This window comes from Drosophila yakuba, chromosome X (genome assembly GCF_016746365.2).
Source record: "Drosophila yakuba strain Tai18E2 chromosome X, Prin_Dyak_Tai18E2_2.1, whole genome shotgun sequence".
Lineage (NCBI taxonomy): Eukaryota > Metazoa > Arthropoda > Insecta > Diptera > Drosophilidae > Drosophila > Drosophila yakuba.
Genome location: NC_052526.2, coordinates 16,176,228 through 16,201,975, shown reverse-complemented (window position 1 = coordinate 16,201,975; position 25,748 = coordinate 16,176,228). Strand labels below are relative to the sequence as shown.

The 25,748-nt window shown below is 43.9% G+C and overlaps 4 protein-coding genes and 1 long non-coding RNA gene across 9 annotated transcripts in view; 2 read left to right on the top strand and 3 right to left on the bottom strand.

Annotated features, from left to right (window-relative positions):
• Positions 1-602: 602 nt before the first annotated feature.
• On the bottom strand, positions 603-2,086 carry LOC6525645 (glycine, alanine and asparagine-rich protein). Its single transcript, XM_002101431.4, has one exon. The coding sequence runs from the start codon at positions 1,983-1,985 to the stop codon at positions 780-782; it is 1,206 nt and encodes a 401-aa protein (XP_002101467.3). The 5' UTR covers positions 1,986-2,086; the 3' UTR covers positions 603-779.
• A 2,531-nt stretch (positions 2,087-4,617) lies between these two features.
• LOC6525644 (keratin-associated protein 6-2) lies at positions 4,618-5,487 on the bottom strand. The gene has a single exon (XM_002101430.3). It carries the CDS (start codon positions 5,467-5,469, stop codon positions 4,750-4,752), a length of 720 nt encoding a protein of 239 aa, XP_002101466.2. The 5' UTR covers positions 5,470-5,487; the 3' UTR covers positions 4,618-4,749.
• A 518-nt stretch (positions 5,488-6,005) lies between these two features.
• LOC6525643 (probable tubulin polyglutamylase TTLL1) lies at positions 6,006-8,016 on the top strand. The gene is made up of 4 exons (XM_002101429.3): positions 6,006-6,463; positions 6,512-7,091; positions 7,219-7,559; positions 7,620-8,016. The coding sequence occupies exons 1-4, from the start codon at positions 6,129-6,131 to the stop codon at positions 7,849-7,851; spliced, it is 1,488 nt and encodes a 495-aa protein (XP_002101465.1). The 5' UTR covers positions 6,006-6,128; the 3' UTR covers positions 7,852-8,016.
• Positions 7,913-25,748, bottom strand: part of LOC6525642 (partitioning defective 3 homolog) — a 37,332-nt gene continuing 19,496 nt past the window's right edge. The window contains exons 1-9 of one of the 5 annotated variants that reach the window (XR_005562227.2): positions 16,810-17,126; positions 13,426-15,123; positions 12,735-13,357; positions 12,379-12,675; positions 11,637-12,310; positions 11,061-11,574; positions 10,658-10,762; positions 8,542-10,144; positions 7,913-8,095 (exon numbers count right to left, since the gene is read on the bottom strand). Coding sequence is in view for 4 of the 5 variants with exons in the window: in XM_039377781.2 (XP_039233715.1) it covers positions 9,643-10,144; positions 10,658-10,762; positions 11,061-11,574; positions 11,637-12,310; positions 12,379-12,675; positions 12,735-13,357; positions 13,426-15,123; positions 16,810-16,992 (4,596 nt within the window). In the remaining variant the exon portion in view is untranslated. Of the gene's footprint in view, positions 8,096-8,364; positions 10,145-10,657; positions 10,763-11,060; positions 11,575-11,636; positions 12,311-12,378; positions 12,676-12,734; positions 13,358-13,425; positions 15,124-16,809; positions 17,127-25,748 lie in introns of those variants that run through there. The other 4 variants (XM_039377781.2, XM_039377783.2, XM_039377784.2 and 1 more) reach the window with 4 other exon arrangements.
• Positions 18,192-24,886, top strand: LOC120322425. Its single transcript, XR_005562228.2, has 2 exons — positions 18,192-24,689; positions 24,807-24,886. It is a non-coding gene; the product is annotated as an uncharacterized LOC120322425 (long non-coding RNA).

Genomic DNA, 25,748 nt, shown 5'->3' with positions numbered 1-25,748 from the left:
TGGTCGATAAAGATCGTGGTATCTATTGCAATTGCTCGTATTCTAATCAATTTTCCAATTAGTCAACGATTTCATCCATTATCATTCATTTTGATGTAAGCCTAAAAGATTCTATAAAATTTGTGAGCACCAAGGAAAATGTTTATATAAATTGTTGTTTGCATTTTGACTTATAAAATGTTGAGCAAAAACAATGTACCCGATGTTTTAAATTTTTATGCACACCTCCCTTATACTAAACCCCTTTTTTATGTCTGTACGTCATTAGCTATCTTTTTCTTTATCTATCTTTATCTATCTTTATCTATCTTTATCTATCTTTATCTATCTATTATCAATCTTTTTATTTTATAATCAAATGCAAATTAAAACCCTATAAACCAGAATCTCAAACTTGGCCTTGTTCTTAGGGCGATCTCTTCTAATCCGGCATTGGAATATGAATCGCAACCGATTCGCTGGAAGTTAGCAACTGGGTGTTAATTTGGCCTAGAATCAATAACACAATGGACCCTAAAAAACCCCGAAAAATAGATATATCAGTACATATGTACATACATATATACTAACAGAAAGATGAATTTTGTCTGAGATATTGGCGATTATATAAGAATATGAAGGTATCGAGTATATTGATTTATTTGTATGTACACATCGATCGAACAAAAAAATACAGTTATTCGTTTTAGAACTAGAAAAAAAATAGTTGAGTACGGTTAGGTTAGGATAGATTTTTGGGTCCTTGAGTGTCCTTGAGCTTAACTCAATGGCTACATGGCCTAGCAGCCCACCAGCTTCTCAAAGATGCCGCCACGCTTCCAGCCGCCATTGAAGCCACCAGAGAATCCACCATTGGAACCGCCATTGTAGCCACCGTTGAAGCCACCGTCGTAGCCACCGTTGTAGCCACTGTTGTAGCCACCAGCAGAAGCGGAAGCGGAGGAGGAGGCACTGGAGTAGCTGGAGTCCACGGCAGGTGGTCCGTACACCTGGGCAGGTGCACGATCCTCATCGACGATCAGCTTGATGGTCTTCACGACCTGTTGGCTCTGTGGCTGCGGGGCGTAGGATACGGGAGCGGGGGCGTAGCTGATGGCAGCTGGAGCTGGAGCTGGAGCTGAGTAACGCACCACTGGAGCTGGAGCTGGAGCAGGAGCGGAGTAAGTCACAGCGGGAGCGGGAGCTGGAGCGGAGTAGGTAACAGCGGGAGCAGCCTGTACACGCACCACTGGAGCGGGAGCAGGAGCGGAGTAGGTCACGGGAGCAGGAGCAGGGGCGGAGTAGGTCACAGCTGGGGCAGCCTGAACGCGCACCACGGGAGCTGGAGCAGAGTAAGTGACCGCCGGCGCAGGAGCTGGAGCGGAGTAGGTCACAGCAGGAGCTGGAGCGGAGTAGGTAACAGCGGGAGCTGGAGCGGAGTAGGTAACAGCGGGAGCTGGAGCAGAGTAGGTCACAGCTGGGGCAGGAGCTGGAGCGGAGTAGCTCACAGCTGGAGCGGGAGCGGAGTAGGAGCTGGCGCTGGCACTGGAAGAGGCACTGGACGAGTATCCTCCATAGTTGCCACCATAGCCGGCCGAACGTCCGTAGGAGTAAGAGGGCTGCTCCACCACCTTGATGACCTTGATGACCTGCTCGCCGCCACCGTAACCGCCGCCATAACCACCGCCATAGTTGCCTCCATAGCTGCTGCTGCTGCTGCTGGCTGAAGAGGACGAGGAGGAGGAGCCACCGTATCCGGAACTGTAGACCGGGCGGCTGGGCTGGCTGTAGTATCCCTGATTGTAGCCGCCGGAGTATCCACCGCTGCCATAGCCGCCTCCATAGCCACCGCTGCCAGTGGAGTAGCCACCGCCGCCGGAGCTGCCGCCACCCAGACCGCCGCCAATGGCCTTCAGCAGGGCCAACTTGGCGCCCAAAAGGGCATCGGAGGGAACTGGTGCCGAAAGGGCCAAAAGGGCCAGCGAAACGCAAACGTACAGCTTCATGGTGATACTGGTGGTGCTGGTGATGCTAGTGGTGCTAGTGGTGCTAGTGGTGCTACTGATGCTGCCGGCAACCTGAACGAAACTCAACTGATGGCCCAAATCGAGGCGAGGCACTAATTTATAGCCGGCCAACAGCCGTGTGCGTTTGTGTAGTTCTAAACTATGCTCCCTCATCCAGTCAACGAGATGAGAGATGCCCCCAGCACAGATGTTTGCTTAATTCATAAATGGTTACTTATGGGCCAAAAGAGGCGAGACAAGCGAATACAACCCAAGACGAGTCCGTCGGCCAGTCGACGAAATCTATTCCAAATCTGGGCGGGGCCCTGAGCCACACCGGCTGTCCGGCTGTCTGTCTGTCTGTCTGTTCATATGTCACCTCAACTACTTAACCATCAAGTGAGATATTTTCTCGCATCTACCGGCACGGCACAAAATAGTTAAATAAATCTACGGCTCAAGAGCGTTACGGATTCGCAAGAAGCTCGGGTAATTCCCCAATTAGCACTGAGCGAAATATTTTGAATTGTTTATGTGTAATGATATTAAACGCAGCAAAAGCTTTATGATCTAACGCAGTGAACACCTTAATATCTATTTATAAAGATACAGAACAATATAGTGATGTATATATAATAGTGATATTGAATCAAAATGTTTTTGTTGGTAGTGAGTAGTGCAATGTATTATTTATCTGTGACATGCATTCTAAAGAATGTCTACGAATGATGGGGAAATTCTACCAGTCAATTCAATGCGGGTTGCATATTAATTGTCTGTCTTATTCAATATCCCAATTTGAATCAATTTTATATAGACTCGTCATATAGACTCTTCATATAGTAGTAAATAAAAATCCATATTCTTCTAATAACAAATTGTTAATTTGATTTGTAAAAATATGCAATCTTACTACACTTTTTTAAAATATATATATTAAATACTTATGTGTAATACAAATAAGATTATTTAATCTATGTAATTTCATATACCCCACAATTTCTCGCAGTGCACACTGGCACATGTGCGTGGCCAAATGTATTGGCATTGTCACTCATTCAGCACCCGAAATCGTATGCATGACTCCACGTAGCCAAGGGGCTCAGCGGGTTGGAGCCTCGCCAATATCCAAATATCCAAATATCCAAATGGCCAAAAATCCGAAAATCCAAGTAACCCAAGCACGCCCAGAAATCTTTGCTCATCTCGGATTTTGACCCGAAAACCTGTCCACGTCCACGTTTTTTTGACGCACTTCTTCCCATCTTAGATCAAATATTACATATATGTAAATGTCGCTTTTTGGAACCCTTTGTATTATTTCTATTGATCTAGACGGTTATGCAAATTGGGTCACCAAAAAAAGCAAAAAAAAATAAAGAAGAACCCTCCAAATACATATGTATGTTTGTTCCATCTGGCGAAATTTTCTGTTCCCATAATTCGACAACTGGTTTTATTTTTCGTAGCACGAGAGTATCGTAAAATACATTTTATGGAAAGATGCGTGGAATTTTAGGCATAAGCAACTAGTTGTTAAGTTTATACTTCTTGTATTTTTTTACAAAAGTTTTAGGTAATTTTATTGCGTTTTATGTAAGATAACATTTCAAGGCAGTTTCTAAACCTAATTTGATGTAGTGAATGAATTATTTATTCATAAGTAAAGTAACATTTGTTTTTAACATTAACTAAATTGAGTATTAAACATTGTTCAAAATATTTTAGTGTTCAAACACTAGCTGTATTTTCTACTTGGCTATTTTTCTATTTCATTTATTTTTGTTATCTTTAATTGTCTGAGCATTGCAAATATTAAATCATAGCCAATTTACACATTCCCATTTACAAATTGTGTACATTTTTTCTCCCGGCTTTTGTGGTTTTGGTGCTTCGGTGGTTTGGTGGTTCGGTGGTTCGGTGGTGCTCAAGTGGTTGAAGTGGCTATGTGGATAGAGCTGGAGATGAAAATGAAGATGGAGCTGGTCCAGCTCAACCAATTTGCACCCATGGGGCGTACAGCATTCTCGGCCGAACATTGTGTGCTTTTTTTTGGGCTTGGCTCTTGTGACTTTGACTTTGGTTTTGCTTTTGGTTTTTGGCACTTGATTAACATTAACAGTTTTCTTGGGCTCACGATCTGCAGTTCGATGAGCCGGGAAGAGTTTTGGGGGGGCGAAAAGGGTTAAAGCCGGCTAACTGAGTGCGTAAATAGCACTCAACTCTCGTTTTCATTCAGAGTTCCAAAACGAAGGTCACTGGGGATTGGTGGGCCTATATAATTTTTTTTTTGGGTGGTGGCTCTTCAAATGGCTGCGAAATATTATTTTGTAATTGTCAAGCAGTCAATTGCAAAAGCAAAAAGTCACACAGCTTATCTATGAATAAAGTCATGTATAAAATATAGAACTTCCAGGGTTTAGATTAATCTCCTTTTATTTAGCACACTTTTGGGCAGATCATTTCATTGATCGTCTTCTATTTGTTCAAGATGTGCCTTTGCTGAATATTTATTAAGTGTTTTTTATGAGTAAAAAACTAGCTTTAACATTTATAAATATTTTTAACACAGAATCCTTTATTGAAATACCCATTAACGATTACTTTAAGTAGTATAATTAAACATTTACTCTTGGTGCGCTTAAAAGCAAACACTTTTCTCTTCGTCTATACATTTTATTAGAAATCGTTAACTTGTAATTACAAATCGTTGTTTAAATTATCAAAAAAAAATACCACTTCAAAATTGTGGCTTCGTTGTCCTCTAGCAGAGTCCACCAGCCAAACCCAGTGGTGGTGGTGGTGCAGCGAATCCCAGACCAAAGCCACCGCCAGCGCCATAACCGGCTCCAAATCCGTAGGAGGCGGGCAGGGCGGCACCACCGCCGAAGGAGCCGCCATAGCCACCCAATCCTCCGCCGAGACCGCCTCCAAATCCGCTCACATAGCCAGCTCCACCGGCCAGGACAGGAGTGGCAACCGGCGTGGACACCGAAGTGACCACCGGTGTGACCACGGCGGAGGTGGAAATGGCTGGAGCAGCGCCCACAAAGCCGCTGGAGTAGCCACCGCCATAGCTGCCAGTATAACCGCCGCCATATCCGCCACCATAGCCTCCACCATACCCTCCTCCGATTCCACCTCCTGGCACCACCGACACCTTGATCACCTTCACCACGTTCTCGGGAGCGTATCCATAGCCGGCGCCATATCCAGATCCGTAGCCAGATCCATATCCGTAGCCAGAACCATAACCGCCGCCATATCCATATCCAGAACCGTAGCCAGACGCAGTGGCTCCGCCCAGCAGAAGATTAAGCTTGCCAAAGGTGGCCTCACCCGGCTTGGCCAGGGAAACCAACACAACTATGACTGCCGCCAATCCCAGATAGAACTTCATGGTGATGTAATGGGTGTTTCTTCGATTCGACGGTACGACGGTGTTCCTGCTAATCCACAAAATCCACTCTTGACTTTGCCGCATCGACTGATGAACTCTGGTGACCATACCATCGACTTTATACCCAGCCAAGTCGAATTGCTCGACAATAGAGCGCGATTGTTCTGTACCACAGCTCACAATGTGTGAAATTACTCAATGGGTTTTGGTGGTTTTGGAGGGTCCCCTGTCCCGACGACAGGTGAACTAGTGTCACAAATATTTGTGTCAAAGTCAGATTTTTCACTGCTTTGCGGTCTTGTGGTTAAGCAGAAGGTTTGCGTTTATCTAGAATCCAAGAATATATAACGCAATTTTTGGGCAAACATTGCAGCTTCAAGGGAATTAGCACTTTCGTTTTCTTCCCGGGTATTATGCAAGCGGATCTCTGGCGGAAAAACAATCGGATTTGGTCATTAGTTGTGGGAACAAGTGAATTACCGCCAAAACCGGAAACGAAATGTAAAATAATGCAAAAATGTAAACCATAGTTTAACTGATTTCCACATAGAGCTGAAAAATGCACTCTGAACTAAAGGGTCCAATTCTTAAAAGTTTACCAAGACGCCATCAGCCAGGCCATAATTAAATTGTCAGCAAGTGAAGTACGATCGCTTTGAATTTAGGGCAAAATTCTCAGTTATCATCATAGAGTGTTCGAGTCCAAAAGGGGCACTATCCAATAAAACCACCCAACCACCCAAATGAGCACGCGGAGGCAGGCCAGTCCTCTGCGGAATCTTCGCCAGAAATGCGGCGGCAGCTGCACCAGTGACGATGACCTGCCGGAGGTCAAGATAATCACCCAGCCGCTCAACGGTCTGCATTACATCCGGAATCGGCTGAGACCACCGAAATCCCAGAAGGGCATCTACTACAGTACGGATTGGGATAAGTCTGCGCTGGTCAGCAATTTCCAGAAAAGAGGTTGGCTACAGGTGCCCTCCTTCAATGGCGAATGGAACTTCTACTGGGCGTGCACCCAGAATTGTCGCTATATCTTCGGCATCGATCATCCATATCGCATGCGATCCGATCAGTAAGTAGCGATATCTACTTAACGTAACCATCTAAGATCTCATCGCAGAGTCATTAACCACTTCCCGAATTCCGTGGAGCTGTCTCGCAAGGATCTGCTGATCAAGAACATCAAGCGGTATCGCAAGGATCTGGAGCGACGTGGTGATCCATTGGCCCAAAGTCATCCACCGGATACGAAACTGGGCATAGGCGGTACCAGATACAAGCACCTGGACATCATACCCATGACCTTTGTCCTGCCCTCCGACTACCAGATGTTCGTCGAGGTCTTCCATCGCAATCCGGCCAGCACGTGGATAGTGAAGCCATGCAGCAAGTCACAGGGTGTGGGCATCTATCTGGTCAACAAGTTGTCCAAGCTAAAGAAATTCGCCTACGATGCTCGCACCTTCTATCCGCAAATCAATCGGGACACCTGTGTCATTTCCAAGTACATCGACAATCCACTGCTCATCGGTGGCAAGAAGTTCGATCTGCGACTCTTCGTCCTGGTGACCACGTTCAATCCGCTCAAGGCGTATCTCTATAAGGAGGGCTTCTGCCGTTTCTGCACTGAGAAGTACGACGAAACGGAGATTGATAACGTTTTCATGCACCTGACGAACGTCAGCATCCAGAAAACGAACGTAAGTAGCCTTAATAGCAGCGTTGCAAATAGGCAATAAAATATACACATAAATAACACGTATACGCCGTGTGTGCATCATATCCCAACCATCACTAAAGAAATGTTCTACTTTTTTTAATACCTAGGAAGAGTACAATGCCATCCATGGTGGCAAGTGGCCACTCCAGAATCTGTGGCTCTATTTGGACAGCCTGCGAGGTGAGGGCGTTTCGGAGATGCTGTGGAGTCGCATTACCGCGACCATACGGCACTCATTGGACGCAGTGGCTCCGGTGATGGCCAACGATCGTCATTGTTTCGAGGTCTATGGCTATGACATAATCATTGACAATAACTTGAAGCCCTGGCTGATCGAGATCAATACGTCGCCGTCGATGCACTCGACCACCACGAACGACCGCATGCTCAAGTCGCGGCTAATAGACAACGTTCTGGATGTGGTGGTACCGCCAAATTCTATGCCCGAGTAAGTCTGCAAACTATGTTTGCATGAGTAGGTTTGTCTAATATGTATGCAAATCCTTAGTGAGCACTGGGATAAAACGCCCAGTCCAGAGCTACTGAAGAACTTCACCGTTCTGATGCCCATTTCACCTTCCAAGCCCCAGACAGAAGCGCCCGTTCGACGCAAGGGCAGAGTATCCAAGAAAAAGAAGTCCAAGTGCGCGGCTGCATCTTCAGCCGTTAGCTCATCCACTCCACCGCCCGCCGAAGGAGAGTCCAAGATCAGGAAGCCCAACAAGGTGGTGAAGCGGTGATGCTGTGGAACCCAATCCTTTGTCGTTGGGTGGTTGTCAAATGGAAATGGAACCGGACTGGTTGTTTATGAAAATTCGTAACGTTTAATTCGCAACTCGTTATTCGGTATCGCACAAATTACTTAGAAAGTACACAAAATTAAAGTATCGTAAATATTCGCTATACATGTAGACTTACCCACTAGTTTCGCTTAATCGTATGGATTCGTATAACTAAGTTAAGCTGCTTGTCTTTTTTAGAGACCTTTAAAAATCATCATCAAAAATTGGAAGAAAAGTGAAAATAATATTTTTTTGATTAATTTGATTTTATTTTCATTTGAAATTTAATTACGAGCTAACGAGGTATGCCATTCCATATTCGGACCAATATTTCGAATGTTCTAATCAAAATACTGATATTTATAGTCGCAAAATAACAGAAACCCCATTTTCGGCAAAAATCTAGAACTCATCATCAAAAATTGGAAGAAAAGTGAAAAAAATGTAATTTTTTTTTAAAACACAGTTTGATTGGAAATTTGTTATGTTTAATTCGCAACTCGGTATTCGGTATCGCACAAATTACTTAGGAAGTACACAAAATTAAAGTATCGTAATTATTCGCTATACATGTAGACTTATCCACTAGTTTTGCTTAATCGTATGGATTCGTATAACTAAGATAAGCTGCTTGTCTTTTTTAGAGACCTGGGCCGAGGTCGGCTGCACAAAACTTCTTGTCTAAGCTCGATAATCGTTGGAACAAAAAAAATTACTACTCTTACTCATATAGCTATACGTATTATATGGGTTGGCTTTAAGTTTAACTTTTCGCTTCTTGCAAATCCTCACGTTTGCACACACAAAATGGCGTCCGCTTTAAAGCTTTACAAAACAAACAAACAAGATCTATGTACAAATAAAAAAAATATAAGTAAATGTAAAAAAAAAAATGGATAAATGACAATGGAAATTCTTAAGACCTTTCGTAGTGTTGGTCCAAAACTTTTGGAATTTGATGTTGTTCTTCTTTTCTGGTTGGCTTCTGCGTAAACTAGTTATGTACAAAGGCGTTTGACTTGGACTTAGAACTAATGCTTAATACAATCGGAAATGGTTTAAATTAAATCTAAGCACTCGGCAAATGGATAGCGCTTAACGGGAATACTTTCCTTAATCGTTACTCTCTTGGTTTCTGTTTCGCCAAATATGCAATCTTTTAAGTATATATATATATATTGTGAATTGTGAACATAATATAGACGTGTGTCAGGGTGGGTCAATAGGTTGGAAATCAAATGAATCCAAGTTGTATTCTTGGCAGTTTACAATTATAAAATCGAATTTATCCTCTTTCTTTTGGACCATGAAATGATGATGGAATACTAATGTAAATATTATCCTGGTTCTTTCCGCTTAGCAAGAAAACGTCTAGGTTTTGTTTGCTTAATCATATATCACGGATAAATATCTATATATTGATTAATCAGGATATCAATTAAAGTATATAGCAACCATTCCTTGGCTTCTGGCTAGTTACAAATCAATTTTAAACCTCATAATATAAAATAATATTCCTCCTGCCACATTAGGCTTCCAATTGATGTTGATTAGACAAGATATGATTAACCAACCCACCCCTAATGCATGTGGTTTTCAACTTAAATAACTAAGTCCCTCGAATATGCAATGTGTTCAGCACTCGGTGGCGAAGTAGAAGACCTCCACCTCCTCGTTGACCTCGCTGAGAACGACCCGGTTTTCGGCCAGCACATCGCGAGTGGCGCGCGCTTGCGCCAACACCTATAGTCACACCTTGGAGGCGTGTGGCTGGGAACCGGCGGCACTGCCATATTGCGATTGTCCGGACATCTTCTGGACAGTCTGGTAGGTGGGCTGCTGCTGCTGCTGCTGGAGTTGCTGCTGCTGATGCTGCTGCAGCAGGTGGGCGGGTATGCCGCCACTGCTCTGCTCCCGTATGGTCACCTGCGTCACAAACGGACCCCGACTCCGGGCACTGCTATTCAGGCTGGCTGGCGAGTAGCCATTCATGGCAGCCGCCTTCCAATGTGGGACATTAATGGGCGACGAGGAGGACGATGTGGCGCTGCTGCTGTGGCTGTGCTTAATGCTGCCCACCCGCTGCTGCTGCACCGTCTCGTACTCGTAGTAACTGCTCATGGGACGCACGCCATTCGATTGCGATTGCGGCTGGGCCAGGGATCCTGGCTGGGATCCGGAGCTCGTCGAGTGCATGCTCACATCCTGCGAGCGGGCACTGCGCTGCGAATGGTAATGCTGATGGCGGCGACTGCGAAAGCAAGCGGGTAATGTCCATGAGTAATTTACAAAATGCAGATATCATGTTTATAATGTGTTTTGTCGGCAAAAAAAAACCAAAATTTAACAAGCATTACGATTAAGCGTGATTAGATGCAGTGCAATTCAGTTGTTAGACTATAGATACTTTTTAATATATTATTTAAATTATTTGATATCTACTGATACTACTTATAATGATCATATCATTCTAATTTGATTAAATATTTATATGGTTAGCTGCTCAACCCATAACCTTTTTTAATATCCTTTTTAATGATCGCCATACGCGTTTGCTTTAGAATATTCTGTTCAAAATATATATTCTTTTTTTATCTAAATGTTTACTTAATTAACCGATGCTCCAAGCCCATTACCAAAAAGCCGCTTTATATCTACGAACCGCACTGCACTGGGCTATCTGTGTGTTGGTGCGGTTGTGGGTGGTGGGTGGTGGTGTGAGTGTGGATGCAGGTGTTGGTGTTGGTGTAGGTGGGTGGGTTACCTTTCCGCCTCGACCTTGATGCGCTGCCGGATGACCTGCTGTCGCATGCACTCGAGTGTTGACTCCGAAAGCGTTTCCGAAATCGATGTGGTGGATTCGCCGCCACTGCTTCGACATATTTGTTTTTACCAGTGTAAATGTTATAGTGGTGGTACAGTGTGTGTGTGTGTGTGTGTGTGTGTATGGGTGAGTGTGGCGTGTGTGGATGGGCGGTTAACACATAGACAACAACATAGATACACAGACACGCGGAACAGAAAGAGAAAAAAGGGCGAGAAAGAGAGAGATACGACACATATGTACACAATGTTGTGTTAAATGGCTAATAAACTTGGTTAAACAAACGAATATCCCGACACCGGCAAAATGAAAGGATGCAAAGGAAGTGCGGGCCCGCTCTCACCTAATCTGGTGTTGCTGGTGCTGCTGGTGGATGTCCTCATAGTTGGAGTAATGCTGATAGCGATGGTTGAAGATGTCGTTCTGATGGATCCCATTGCTACCGACTCCATTCGGGGCAGGCAGCGGTGGCGGTGGCTGATACGCCGGCGGCTTGCCATTTCTCTCCAGAGCGGCCAACGCAGCGGTTGGTATCTGTTGCTGCTGCTGCTGTTGCTGGTGTTGCTGCAATTGCTGTTGCTGCTGCTGTTGCAGCTGCGGCGATGTGGCTGTGGAAACCACCGATGTGGGTGGCGAAATGTTCATCGCATAGTTGTCCACTGGCACCACGCCATCCTTGCGATTCTTGCCAAAGCGGAACATGTGACCGATGCCGCGCAGTATGCTTGGCTTCTTGGCCCGCGACGACTTGCAGCCATGTTTGCCATCGTTGAGGGAACTCTGGAATGGTCCATTGCGCTGCGACGCAAAGCCACCCTCGTGATCGCCATCCTCCAAAAGCCAGGTCTTACGGGGCTCTAAAAAAGATAAACAAGTTATTCACAAGTCCACAAATACATGTATATTATTGAAAACTTACTGCTCGCGTCCGGTTCGCTGACCACCGCCGCCCGCAGACTGTCCTCCCTGCCACGTCCACGCGGTGCGCGCAACGCTTGATGACCACGCGGCTCATCCGACATCTGCAGCTCCTGCACCATCGTCTGGAGCGACTCCAGCGACGAGGACTTCTTCATGCCCAGCGATGGACCCAGATCGCCCAGCTGATCCCTGGCCTCCGCCTCGGCAGCGGCCAATTGCTGCTGCGTCTCCCTTTGCTCGATGCTGGATGCAGTCTTGGCATGTTTATAGCCCGAAAACTGCGCATTAGCGCTGGCTATGCGGGCCGTAAGGGACTCAATGGAACCGCCATAGACAGCCGATTTGGTCAGCTGAATGCGACGCTCGCGTTCCCGCTCCTCGCGCAACTTCTTATTCCGCTGATAGGTGCCAGTCTCGCGGGCATCCAGCGCCGCATGGTGCTTCTCGGAGATGCTGCGTCGTCCCAAGGCATCACGCGAGAAATGCTCCACGCCCGAGTTTGTCTCCAAGCTCAGTTGCGAGGAGTATGTGGCATCAAAGTTGCTGGATGTCGACGGAGTGCCAGGCACCGTATTGATGGCTGGCCCCTGATTGCCGACGGCCAAATTCTGCGATGGATTAGCACTGCTCGCGTTGCAGTGCGGCCCATCGTGCGGACGCGCCGGCAGTGTTCTGAAAGAAAATGAAGGAGAGATTGAGTTAAAAGATGTATTTGAGTGCCATCTAGTTATCAGACTCACGGAGACATCGGTTCGGCATCGTCCTCAATAAGCAGCGCCGTATTGCCGTGACCAGTGATCAAGTGCAGTTGCGCCGGCGACCAGTTGTCATTGGTGGCCATATAGTAGCTCTCGTTCCTCAGAGCTGCACTGCTGCTAACGGGCACTGCAGGCAGGCGACGCTGCTGCTGCTGTTGCTGCTGCGAAGGATGCGGCTGCTGATGCTGCTGCTGCTGGTGCGACTGCTGTGAGGATGGCTGCGCTGAGTTCGATGAGCAAATGCCACCGGTTAGACGATCCAAAACGGGATTGCTCCATCTGTAAGACAATATTTATCGTATACTTTGCTTTGTACATATGTCGTGTAATCTACTCACCTATTCATCTCATTGCCAGCACTGCCACCAACTCCGCCGCCATTGCAGCGCTGCTCCCTCTTCTCCGGACTCAAATAGATGACCGTCGCTCCGGAATTATCGCTAGCATTCGAGCTGCTATTGTTGTTATTGCCGCTGCCATTCGAATTGCTGCCACCGCTGCTATTGCTATGGCTGTGACTGTGACTGTTACTGTGGTCAAGAATGTCACTGGAGCTGGCCGATCGCAAGATCTTACGGCCCACCAGCAGGGTTATGGTGCCCGGATGTTTCCCGGGCGTATTGACCATTGCACGACGTAGTGTCTCCATGGCTTCAGCGTTGTTTTGACCACGCAACGATACTCCATTTACGCTGAGCAACTGATCGTTCATCCGCAGGCGACCATCGCGGGAAGCAGCACCGCCATGGATTACATTCTTCACGAATATACCCAAATCACCGTCGTGCTTCATCAGTCCATTGCTGCCGCTGGAGGCACTCGATCCAGAAGCGTTCAGATTCGAGCACGTCTTGCCCTTCACACTGACCCCCAGTCCGGCCTTTTCGGTGTCGTGAACGGGAATGTGCAGGGTCAGCTCCTCGCGGGAGTGCCAACTGTTGCTGCTGGGCGGCAGGCTGTCCTGTGGATTTAGAAACAAACTATATTAGTATAGTTTCAAATACTGCCAAAGATTCGGATTCAACTTACATTTGAAGCCGCCGACTCGCTGCCCGCATCGATAAAGTGCTGAGATTCGTTGAGCTGCGATTGCTGCTGATGAGTGAACAGAGATCGTGCGCTGCTGGATTTCTGCACCGGAATGGGAGGCGCTGGAGCAGCAGCTGCTGGAACCGCTGGTGGAGCAACTGAAGGCGCCACCGCCACGCCAGCACTCTTCTCCGCCGGCTGGTCTGCCTGCTCCGCCAACTCCTGCTGGCGGGAGACCACAATCCTGACGGTAGCTCCTGCTGGCATGCCCCTCAAGATTGCCACCACATCCGTTTGTGTTTTGCCCGTCATCGGAGTGCCATCCACCTCGAGCAAACGATCACCGGGCTTCAGGCGTCCATCCTCGATGGCCGCACCTCGTGGCAGGATATTCTTGATGTAAATGGGACAGTGACCACCGGCGGGATTATCGCGTGTTGTGACCGAAAAGCCGAGACCGTTGGGTCCCTTCTTTAGCAAAATTTCGATTTTCCTGCCCAGTTTACGGGTATTGGCCACCTGCAGCGAGGTGCCCACCGGAGCAGCATGTGGCTTGCGGGTGGGTGACACCGTGGCCACCTCCACCATCTCGGCCACCTTGGAGTCACGCTGCTGGCGGCGATTGCGATCACCGCGCAGCACTCGAACTCTCAACTCCGAGCTCTCCAACGCCCGTCGCAGTTGCTCCTGAACCTGCGATTCGGTGAGTCCAATTAGCTTGATGCCATTGATTTCCAGAATGCGATCATCACGACGCAGTCGTCCCCTTTCGGCTCGACTGCCCGGCTCCACATGTTGCACCAGCAGTCCACCGCCGTGCTCCTTGTCCGGCAGCGCAGTGAGTCCCAGCGGACTACCGTACTCGTTGATGATCAGCAGCATTTCGCCATCCTTCTCCCTGATGGATTCATACGCCTGTCCCAATGGCTCCTTTCGCTTGCTCTCCCTGGGCAAGGACTTGCTGGAGTAGGCACCGTTCTGACCGTGACCAGCATGATGGCCACCCTGCTGATATGTCTGCTGGGCTGGTGGCTGATTCTGTAGCTTCTCGGCTGCCTCCATCCACTTGTAGCCATTGCCGTCGCCCAGAAATTGCATCGACAGGCGACCGGATCGGGCAAATGGCTGATGGTTACCGGTGGTGCCGCCTACGCCATTTGCAGCATGGGGCTGCTGTTGGTGTAGCAGCTGTTCCTTTAGCTGATGACTGGGATCGTCGTCCTCCTCCCACTGTGGCGATAGCTGGCCACCGGCCTTGTCCAGCAACAGGCGCTCCGGCGAATCCCCGCCAGCGTAATGGGGTGCCGCAGCCGACCAGCGTTTGTTACTGCCCTCCGCCTTCAGGGAGGCCAGCAGATTGGGATCACTGCTGCGACGCACCATCAGTCCAACGCCGAGTCCAGCCATTGGTCCCGATGTGGTGCTGGTGACCTCGATGTGCGGCGTGGAGAGATCCCGCGGACAGGTGGGCGCCTCCGTATTGGTGGGATCACGAAAGATATCCGGCGAACCGGTGCCCACGGACGAACTGCCCGACGCTCCATCGCCGCCTCCCTGCGGAACTCCCGGATCCGGTCCTGGGTCATCAAAGTGCGCCAATATCTGCTCCCGATCGTCGGCCACGTCGCGGACACAGTCATCAGGATCGAGGATGCCCGACTGTGTCTGCAGATGCGTTACGGTCACCCAGGAATCGGGCTGTAAATGGAAAAGAACAAAACATTTGAATGAGCTTTAAGTTTAAATCTATTATTTGGTACATTAAACTATCTGCTATTAGTTCACAGTATTGAGTATGCACTGTATCTCCACAACAACGAAAGAGTAAGACGTGCATCTCTTGCATCTGTTATTCCCATTAGACTGGGGGCCATGGAAGTCGCGGAACTCTTTCCCAACATCCATCCAAGCCCTCCCCCAAATCTCAAACTGCAATCTCGTAACTGCAATCTTCCATCTGGAGAGGCCCATGGAGGACGCATCGTCTCGCGAACTCGCTTCTCACATCCCATTTGCAGCTTCTGCACATCTGTGCTTCCGCATGGAGCAACCACTACGTGTTGAGTCACTCCATCGCCCCAAAAAATCACCGCTCACGTGGGCTCATCACCAACTTGAACTCCCTGAGCGATGCCTAATATGCCTAATAAGACCACGACGACCTCCAGCGCCCCAAATTGCAGTCTGCTCTTCTCGTCGAGCCGAGCAGCCAAGGAGTTGCTGGCGGTGTTGCTTTTGGCATTCCGATGGATTCCACAACAAATGCCAAATGCCGGCCACCAGCAACAAGACTCACTTGAAGAAAATTCTACCAAGAACTGGAAGTGATTTTGAACATTTTAGATCAATATTCCATTATGGAAAGTTTATAAACTATAATTAGTAATCTTACTTCAATTAATTCATTCAAGCTGAGTTTCTTTTTATTTTTAAGCTATTGATTTTTATCTTTTGCTACACTTTTATTGTTTAACTTATGTAGATGCTTTGGGAGTTTGTTATATTTTTTTTGTAGTGCATAAGAAACAAAACAATTGCATCATGGCTGAAAACCAGTCAAAAGCGTTGGAGGCTCAGCAAACTGAGACGAGCTGCAGAACTGGAACGTCGAACGAATCGTCAACTTGGCGCAATAATTTCGGCTATTTTTCGCGTCTTTTCCTTGATTTCTGTTTTCTGTTTTCGGTTCGCCTTTGTTTTTGGTTTGTTTCTTCACATGGTTTGTTTGATGTTTTTTTTTTTTGTATTTTTTTTTTTTTTGTTTGTGGGTCAAATAGCGCGCATTCAGACATTCTAAGTATCTATCAGATGCAGCACCGACTTTTGGGATACCGACTCGCCATGGAGCCTTAAAAATGCAGTTGAGGAACAGTGGTTTTAAAAGACAAAATAAATCTAATTGAATTTAGTTTTTACTCAACGTTTTAGCCACTTTTCACCACTGTGCCTCATTGATTACACTTCTTTATGGTCATTTGTCAATGGAAATTATGCGGCAACGAGTCGACAACACGATCTGGATCTCATATATCATAAAAAGATTGAAAATGCTATGTGGGCGTGGTCGAACTGGGGGAATGCCAAAAGAGATTGTGATTGAATTTGGCATGTGTGCATAGCGGCACGTAGAAAAATAAATCTACAATATCTCAAATTGAATTATTTCTATAATTTTGTATTGCTTTAATTTAAGTTACAAATATATTTGATATGCAAACGTAATTAAATTCAATAATATACTTAGGTATGTTTTGATAAAATATAGCATAACTTTGTTTAATGACATGATATTTATTTCCATTATTTTAATGATTTTTCCCAGTGATCTTTGATCTTAAACTTTGGAATTCCCCAATGCAGTATCCTATATCTTTCGATCTTTACCTTCACACACGAGTAGGCCGATGGCGAAGGCGGTCGCTTGGGCAGCGTGAGGGAGTAGGACTTGTGGAGCTGTCCATGGGGAATCCCCTCGTGCTTGGCGGCCACCTTGTAGGTGTGTCGCCACCCAAAGAGACCGCCCAATTTGTTGGCCAGCGCAGGACATTTTGGCGGTACGTCGAACATGGTCCAAATGCGTTCTTTGGTATTTGGTGATTGGTTTGATTAAATATATTTCGTTTGATTTTTTCCCGTTTTATTGTTCGCTTTTCGTGGGCTTTTTTGTGCAACTGCCGATTAATTTCGATTTGAGGAACATTTCACCGCTGTGTGGCATTTAAAAGGTATTTATTAGCTGTGATTCAATGCTTCTTAGTCACTGCGATTGTGCCATTGTTATTATTATGATTATTGCTATTGTTGTTCTTCATTTGGTCTACGCTCTTATCGGTGATGCAATGCGGCAACTGTTGAGAGTGCCCTCCTATCAAAAACGCTATCAAAATGCAGTGTGAATTGGCTGCCTTATCGGTGGCACACGGAAATGCTATCTTTGGCACACACGAAAACGAAAACAGAACTCGCGTCTACGACATTGGAAATTGTAAGTAAGATATTGTGGAGGACGCCATAAAAACAATGTGAATGGTACCTTTTTTCGACACAAAGGAGTTTTGTACAAATTTACTAACTACCGCAAAGCAAATAAATGAAAGAGAGATATCTAAGCAATGGAAGTTATGTCAATCGATACTAAACACACTTATCACTTATCAAATTCAAAACAACACGAGTGGAAATTAAAAGCGAGTCACAATTAGTCAAGGTTTTCGGTTTATATATGTACATAAGTGTAACCCGGTTTTTCATTCTGCACACTCAACAAAAATGTAACCCAATTTTTGCACTGCGGTTTACAATTATTTTACGAAAAAACTAGTTATTTCGGTTCTGAGACAAGACGAGACTCTTTGGCTGAAAGCAAAGGCCTTTTCCCAAGCAGTTTTCAGGCTTGCGCGGCTACCATTTTCCATATTTCCCCCTTTTACATACGACGATCGTGTGTTCGTGTTCAGGCATTTTTCCATATTATATCTACATATAATATATACATATATATAATGCATTAATATGTAGATAAATCAACTGACAACGGACAGTTGCAACAGCAAAAAGGCAGTGGCAGCAACGGCGGCAAGTTGAACCCATTTCGCACACAAATTCGCTTTGATTATGCACCTGAGCAGCCCGAATACCTCAATGCCGTGGGAGCGAGCGAGATGGATGGTGGGACACACCTGTAATAAATGCGACGTTCAGTTCGCAACTACAACAACAACAATGGCTCGCATTTTTTTCAATTTTTTTTTTTTTTTTTTTTTCTGTTTGAAGCGCCAACAACGCGCTGAAGCATGACAAGATATATCTCCCATATCCACCGTGCCCCGCTCGCAAATGCGATTTATTTGCCTACTAGAAATTTTAGACACAGCAAAAGACAGTCTCCTTAGTACAACAAAATCAACTGAGTAGCAGATACAGATACCGATATATTTATTTGTGTATATATGTACATACGAGTATGTGTTTATATAGACCCCGAAATTCGCATAAGCATTTTTCCAGGCCGAGCAAATATTTGCTTAAGCCGAAAATAAAACCCAAGTCGAGTGCAGAAATAAAACAAACTCGCTCAACTCGCTGCTTTGTTCTACACTGAGCGAAATGTGGATGTGCCATTTCCTTTTTCCATTTAGCAATGAAAAATAAAATAATGTGCACAATATCCATCGAAATTCCCGTGAGGCAAACGTAAATTGTTATTCGCACGATCATTCAAAGGTCATCTGCTTAACTCATTCATTACCATTTCCATTCAATCGAATGTAGTCATTGTGCAGAGTGAATTCATTCATTCATTCGGTAAAGCATTCATTGATTGGTTTATCATTCATTCAATAAATAATCAAGTAATTAGTAGTAGAATGAAAATATATATATCTTTTAATTCCTTATTAATGTTAATTAAATGATGAGTTGTTACTTGCACTCTACAACTGCAAAACATTACAAAGATAATTCTCAAACAAAATAATCCCCATCATTGTGGATTATGAAATGAAGTAAATTTAGTTTCATCGCCTATTGCAAAGAAACAATAAATAATTATTTAAATATGACTTTCCTGTTTACTTGAAAATGCCTAGTTATACATTTAGCAAATATTTTGATTACGAATCACGCACCAATTTGAATTATCAATTAGCAAAACCCTTCTTGGCTGCGATTCGGAAAATAAAAACGCTGCCTGCATAGAAATGGCTATATAATAATCCCCCAACCACATATATCATAAATACATATGCATATTATAATGGAATCAGCGATGCCACTCCCATGGGAAGAAATTAATTGAAAAGAGAAAAATGCTCGTAAATTAGCATAAAATGCGATCATATAAAGTTTTCTGACGCGACCACGCCCCCAAGACATGCAACCGCCCCCGTCGCCGATTCCTTTGTGCCATTGCCAGCTAGCTAGCTTTCCGCTCGAGTTTTCAGTTTTCAGATTTCAGTTTTCAGTTTTCTGAAAGAGCTGGTGGCCATAATTCGCAATCAGGCCTTTAACAACCCACGAGATGCCGTGAGGTCCCAATCTCCATCGGTTGGTGGAAATGGAGGTGGGGTTTTTGGAATAGATGGGGGGATAAATGTGAGTGCCACAAACGTGCAGGAAATATGCAGGAGAAGAAAAAGAAAGGCCAAATTACATGCTGTCATTATGCATGCCATGCAGCAAAGGGCGGGAAAAAAAAGCTGCAAAAAGCTGAAGAAAATCCCCCATAATGAAGTGTAGCAAACGGCAGAAAAGAGCGGAAAAATGTATGCAAAAAGAAAAATTAGATATAACTACAGCTAAGTGCAGGCACAAGGAGGCGGACCAACGGCCCGGAGGCGTGGCACTCTATTGTTGATTTAAATAACATTATTGTTAACGCCGGGGAAACTTGACGGAGAAATGCGACGTAAAAAAGAATTTTCCAAAGAAATACCAGCTAATAGTAATCAAAGTAGCACAAAAATGTTTGATATTCCGCTTAAAGTTATTAATTAAATGAAAACATTTAATATATATATTTCCACTTCAGCGAAAAATCAAGCCCTAGGAAAAAATCTCTCTATAAGTGAGTTTAGTAAAAAGATCAAACTTTTCGAAAACAAGTGAAAGGTGAGAGGCGGCACCTTTTTTAGCGAGCAGCTAAATCAGCGTCTGATTAACACAACGAAAGCAAAATAATATGGCTTCATGAAGGGCATTTGCACAAATAATTAGCAGATAATTGAATCCAGATCGTCTGTTTATTGTACTCTGTTGTTTTGCACCCATCTACAGCTGAAAACATATGGCGAGGTTGAGAAGGGCAGTTGTGGGTCACTGCAGTTACAAAAGGTACAAAGAAAAACAACAGCTGCTGTTTCGTGGTAGGAAAAGCCTATCAAAGCTGTCGGAAAACCCGAGTGAAATGCAGTCGACGCCATTTGAGGCTATTAATGTCAATTGCAACGCTTTCTAATGGCCAGCCCCATTCGATTTGGCTTTCCCAATCACATTAAGCACTCTAATTATAATCAATCGCTGCGATATGATATGATAGTGAGATATGGGATCGAGTGGGTGTCATCTAGTCACCCAGCGTATTTCCCATATGCCGAGGTCGCTGGCCCGCGGGAAAATATTTCACAATGGACGTGGAAAAAGAAAAGCCAGCAAAAGTGACACAAGTTCCGTCGTAAACCCCACTCTATTCCAGGTTGATGGCCAAAGAAAGCCTGCCATAATTACTCAAAAAAAAAAATAAAAAATAAAAGAAAAGAAAAAACTGAAAGACTGACAAGAAAAAGAGCTTGAACCTTTAACACCCATCATGCGTGCCATGAAGATCGGGGGGAAAAACGAAACCTACCACTACATTGCGGCTCATCAACTTTTGCTTTTTGCTCTTTTCCCAGCTTTTACCTTTTTTCTACTGGCTTAATTACTGCCCAGGTAATTATGCGACACTTTAGTCAAGATCAATGGCTTGAGAACCGCGGAAGTTAATGCCAACACATCATTATAATGATATGCGATTTTATGGGCAATTTATTGAAACTAAGCCGTAATATTAATGAATATGATTAATCTGAATAAAATATTATGATCAAACCTTGATTTGTGTTAACAAACCTTTTAAATATATCTATATAGAAGTTTGAGTTGTACCAATAAACCATGTGTACTGCTAATTTCAGTGCGAAAAGTGGCATTTACATCCGATTCCCTTCTGTATATATCGAGTATAAATCTTCCATAACACTCGTGTAAATACCTAGCTGAATCACAAATTATATTTCACAAACACGCGCTTGGCTCACATTTCCGCTGATAGGTAAACAAATGATTACTCCACCCGTTTTAGCTCCAAATGCAAAAGTGTGTGAGTCAGGGGCCTTGGGACAGATAATACCATTTTCTACTACGAGTACATATAACCCTTATCCACATTATTCGCCCTGTTGACATCTGGACAAATTGAGAAACTCACAAGGAAAGACTTTGAGTAGCTGTACGCTTAAAAATTGTTTACTTAATGTACGTTTTACTGACGTTTCTTCGCTTTTTTGTTTGTCTGTTACGTATTAATATTAATTGCAGCTGAGCAGGGAAAAACTTTCATCTTTTTCCTGCCCATTTCTAAAGTGGAGCGTCGTCGACATAAACTGAACTGTGTGTTGAATACAGTGAGCACAGACAAATGGTAAACAACAAAAGCCGCTTACAAACTTTAACTTTAACGTTGGCTCGTAATTGCCATTGCCGAAAAAAAAAATATATTTAAAGAGTGTGGGGAAGGGAAAAATCCACAACCGGTTCGCCTTTCTGACTACAAAAAAGTTGACTGAACCCTCGGCGAGGGAGAAGGGAGGATTTTTGGGCGAATGAGTAGTTGTGATTGAGTAACACAGATTTTAATTGATTTAAACGGCTGCGACTTGTGCTTAATTGCACGTGAAAAGGCAGAGGAAGTACGGAAGTTGGGAAGAAAAGTAAAAGCTGGGCTTACACTTCAAGAAAATATATTACACATGCGTATATAAATTTGAATAGAACAGAAAGTGGCCTCTTTCGCAAAAAAGCCATCACCCGTTTAATAGTCATGACCTAACCTATCAGTCAGAGGCAAATAATGCAGCTACATATATGTCAATTGTGGTGATATAATTCTCATCTTATCTGTATTCTCAGTGTAATAAAGATTTGAATGAGTGCTCTGTGCTTTTGAAACCCTTGAGTAAGCTTCACCGCATTACTCAAGCATTATTTAATATCTCAGTTATACGCATTTTATCTAACAAAAAATGGTAATGATAACGCTGCGAAAGAGACAGACAGGCGATGGTAGAAAGGGAGGGAGAGATAGCGCTAGAGAGAGACGGATACAACACGTGCTCGTATTTCGTATTCGTTTCAGGTCAATTGAGTTCACTGTCACTTTCACTCACTGTCGTCTGTAACCAACAAGTTTGTATTTATTTACTTTTATTTTTGTTTAAAGCCACTTTGGTGACACTTGGCAACCGAAAGCCAAAACAACAAATACTATTAACGAACAGTTAATCAAGCAGAGCCGGCTTTTAACTGTGCATTTTGATTGTTTTGATTCGCTTTGTTTGATGGCCAACAACCAGCGATTTATTGGTATTTATGCTTTGTTTTTCTGTCGGCGCTTTTGTGGCTTTTATAGCTGGTATCGTTTTATTTTTGGTGAAAAACGGACAAACATAACATTACAATTCACGGGAAATGGCACAGGTTTTGAAAAACTGCAAACTAAACCATTTAGTAAACATTTTAAAATCGTAAATAAGTTCGATGTAAAATATTATTAACATTCCCTTTTCATCAATTTTAAATAATAAACCCCTTTTTAAGCCCAAGAAACCCCTATGCCATATATTAACATTCATAAAATACTTTAAATGCTAATATTATCCAGTACCAATGCACGGGAAGTAAACACTTCAAACGAAAATCCAATAATTGGGTGATCATGAAACCAAGATTGCCATTTATAACCAAGATAATCAAGAGCCCCATCGAGAGATCAACCAAAATAGTTATATGACATTTTAGATTACCCCAATCGAATTTGTTTGGAAAAACCTTCTCGTTTCTAAAAAAAAAAACAACAAAGAACTCAGCGAACGGTGAAAATATTTTATCAGTTCGAAACCACAACCGTAACCCGAAAGTTATTTTATCTGTGCAGAACGATAAGATTAACTCCAAGAATCGAAAGCACACAAATTATGCAGACTTTACTATATATGTACATATATGTAACATACATACATACATACATATATCTGTGTGTGGAAGCATTCTAGTGGGTCATTCTAGTGGACCAATCGATGCCAAAGTCAGTGAAGGCCAACCACAAGTTTAACTCAAGCGGCAACTCCAACTGGTGGAACCACCCAACCCCACCCCCTTCACTTGGCTCCCTCCCCGGCCACGCCCCCCGGCTTCCTCGGCTTTCAACCTGCTCCTATATACCAAGTTGGAGTCGCCGCAGTTTCAGTTCTCGTTCGCATTCGGATGCGGATTCTTGTTCTTTGCATTCCTGCCAAGTGAAAGTCGCTGGAATCAAGGCTATATGCAGCTCCCAAGGCTTTAGTGGCATGTTCTGGTACTTGTGGCACATACCACAGAACTTCCTGCAACTCATAATTAAATGATCATTGCAACTAGACAAGTTTGGGTTATGGAATATTGAAATACCTTTCAAAGCCGATAACAATCATATTCAAAATCATATTCAAGGCATTAAAATGTTTAAAATTTCAATCCCTTAAGATTTTATTCAAACAAAAGACAGGTATTCAGTCAGACAGAAAGCAACAAACTCTTTGAGAAGAAAAACCAAAAGAACCTCAATTAGTGGTAGGCGTCCCAGGCATTTCGATGTTAAATTTTACATTAAGAACCTTCTGATAGGAATGATGGACAGAAGGTTTCATGCCGTAAGCAAAGTAAAGTCATACGATAATCCCTTAGCAACCTAATCCGGTACGTAATATTTTCGTGAAACCCTATCGCAAAGTGAATTCCATTGCCAACATCACACCCGTCCTAATGTGGGAATGTCTGCTTCTAATTACCCGCCGTAAAATCAACTGAAATTGGAGACCCAAATGGATTTATTAGGCGTCGTAACAAGGATGTGGATGTGGAAATGCGAAGGTAGGCGAAAGAAAAACGTAAAAGGTCAAAGGATCCGATCCCATACTTCAAAAGAAGCCACCTAAAAGTTACAAAAGTAAAAACGCTAAGACAGGGAACATTGGCCATATGGTGGGAAGATTCCCACTAATGATCGTTTCCCAAGTACAGGTGCCTTTAAATAAATGGAATAGGGAGAGGTTGTGCGAGATGAAAATAATTCCATTTTATAACATAGAAAATATATATTAATTTTAAGTCCTGAATCTTTTTCACTAGCAAACTTTCATTTTATTCAGGTCATATCCCATTTAACTACTATATCTTTTGGGCATATTTTTTTCGAGTGTATGTGTGTGCATGTCAAGACATTTCCTGCATTTCCTCGCTCGTCATGGGAATCTAAGCACAAGAAAACCTTTATAAGAAGAATCACCCCTAACAAGTGTTTGCGCCTTGCGCATATTTAAATAAGACGCTTTTGTGTTATCTGCCATTTAATCTCAACTGTTTTTTGTCGTGGTAGATATATATCTATTTCTTTATCGGCTGCCGCCAGCCAACTTTAGATAAACCTCAAATTCTTGCAGTTTCAACTAAAGCACAATGGTCTTCAAACTGTATGTTTTCACTCATTTTTGGCACTTGAACAAAACACAAAAAAAACGCATTTTTTAATTGTTTTTTTTTTTTATTTCTTCGTTATATTTTTTGCACTTTATGCGAACCGTTAAAAGAATTGTGTTAAACAATTGCGGTACCGACGACTGCGGCCAGCGACGGCGACGTCCGACGACGACGCATTTCTGAAGCGAAGTGAAGTGCGGCCGCAAAAACAAAACACTCACGGCACTCACACACCAATCGCAGCCGCCGAAGAGAAAGAGAGAGAGAGAGCGCAAGATCGCGTGCACTTGGAAAAATACCGCGAAACTAAACGGAATAAACAATATATTTTATAAAACAACTTTTAGAGATATTGTGCAATATAATAAAAACAAGTATATATTTAATAAAAGTTGTAGCAAATAAAATAGAACATAGAAAGCTTTATTTTTTAATACAATAAGTAGGGACTTTGAATTCTTTGCAGTGTGTTGAGAGAGCGCAACCATTCTCTCTCCCACTATCTCTCTCTCTTTTCACCTGCGTTTGGCGTTGGCAAGTGCAGGCGGTGTCAGTGGCTCTCAAACTGCTGGCAAATGACCACCGGGCAAGGAGAACAACCACAACAACAACAAACACTGCGCAGAAGAACTTTGTCAAGCGTAACGCAAACTCAAATGCGCAGAACATAAAAAAAAAAGCAGCAGCAGGAAAAGGGGATGCAACCATCAACAACAACAACGACAGCTAAATTAAAAGCAACAAGTGCCCAGAATGCGGATATATCGTATTAAAAAAAAAAAACTCCCTATACACAGAAAGGGTAAAATAACGAATCAAATGATATTGAAATAAATATAAATGATCGACCTGAACATTTTAAATTGAAAACCGACATAAAAATCTTAAAATAAAAACCTAAATTCCCGAAACAACTACTATGTACGTTTTAAAAGGGATCTATGTTTGCAACACCATCCAACTAAAAGCGAAATTTCAGATTGATGCCAAGTGTTAAAGTTATATCAACCGAGGTAACCTATGCCATCCCATAATCCATATACCCGCCCTTC

Bases quoted from the DNA above. Each gene is read 5' to 3' on its own strand.
- LOC6525645 (XM_002101431.4), bottom strand. From the start codon at position 1,985: ATGAAGCTGTACGTTTGCGTTTCGCTGGCCCTTTTGGCCCTTTCGGCA.
- LOC6525644 (XM_002101430.3), bottom strand. From the start codon at position 5,469: ATGCGGCAAAGTCAAGAGTGGATTTTGTGGATTAGCAGGAACACCGTC.
- LOC6525643 (XM_002101429.3), top strand. From the start codon at position 6,129: ATGAGCACGCGGAGGCAGGCCAGTCCTCTGCGGAATCTTCGCCAGAAA. The intron at 6,464-6,511 runs GTAAGTAGCGAT...ATCTCATCGCAG, and splicing joins TATCGCATGCGATCCGATCA to AGTCATTAACCACTTCCCGA. The intron at 7,560-7,619 runs GTAAGTCTGCAA...GCAAATCCTTAG, and splicing joins CCGCCAAATTCTATGCCCGA to TGAGCACTGGGATAAAACGC.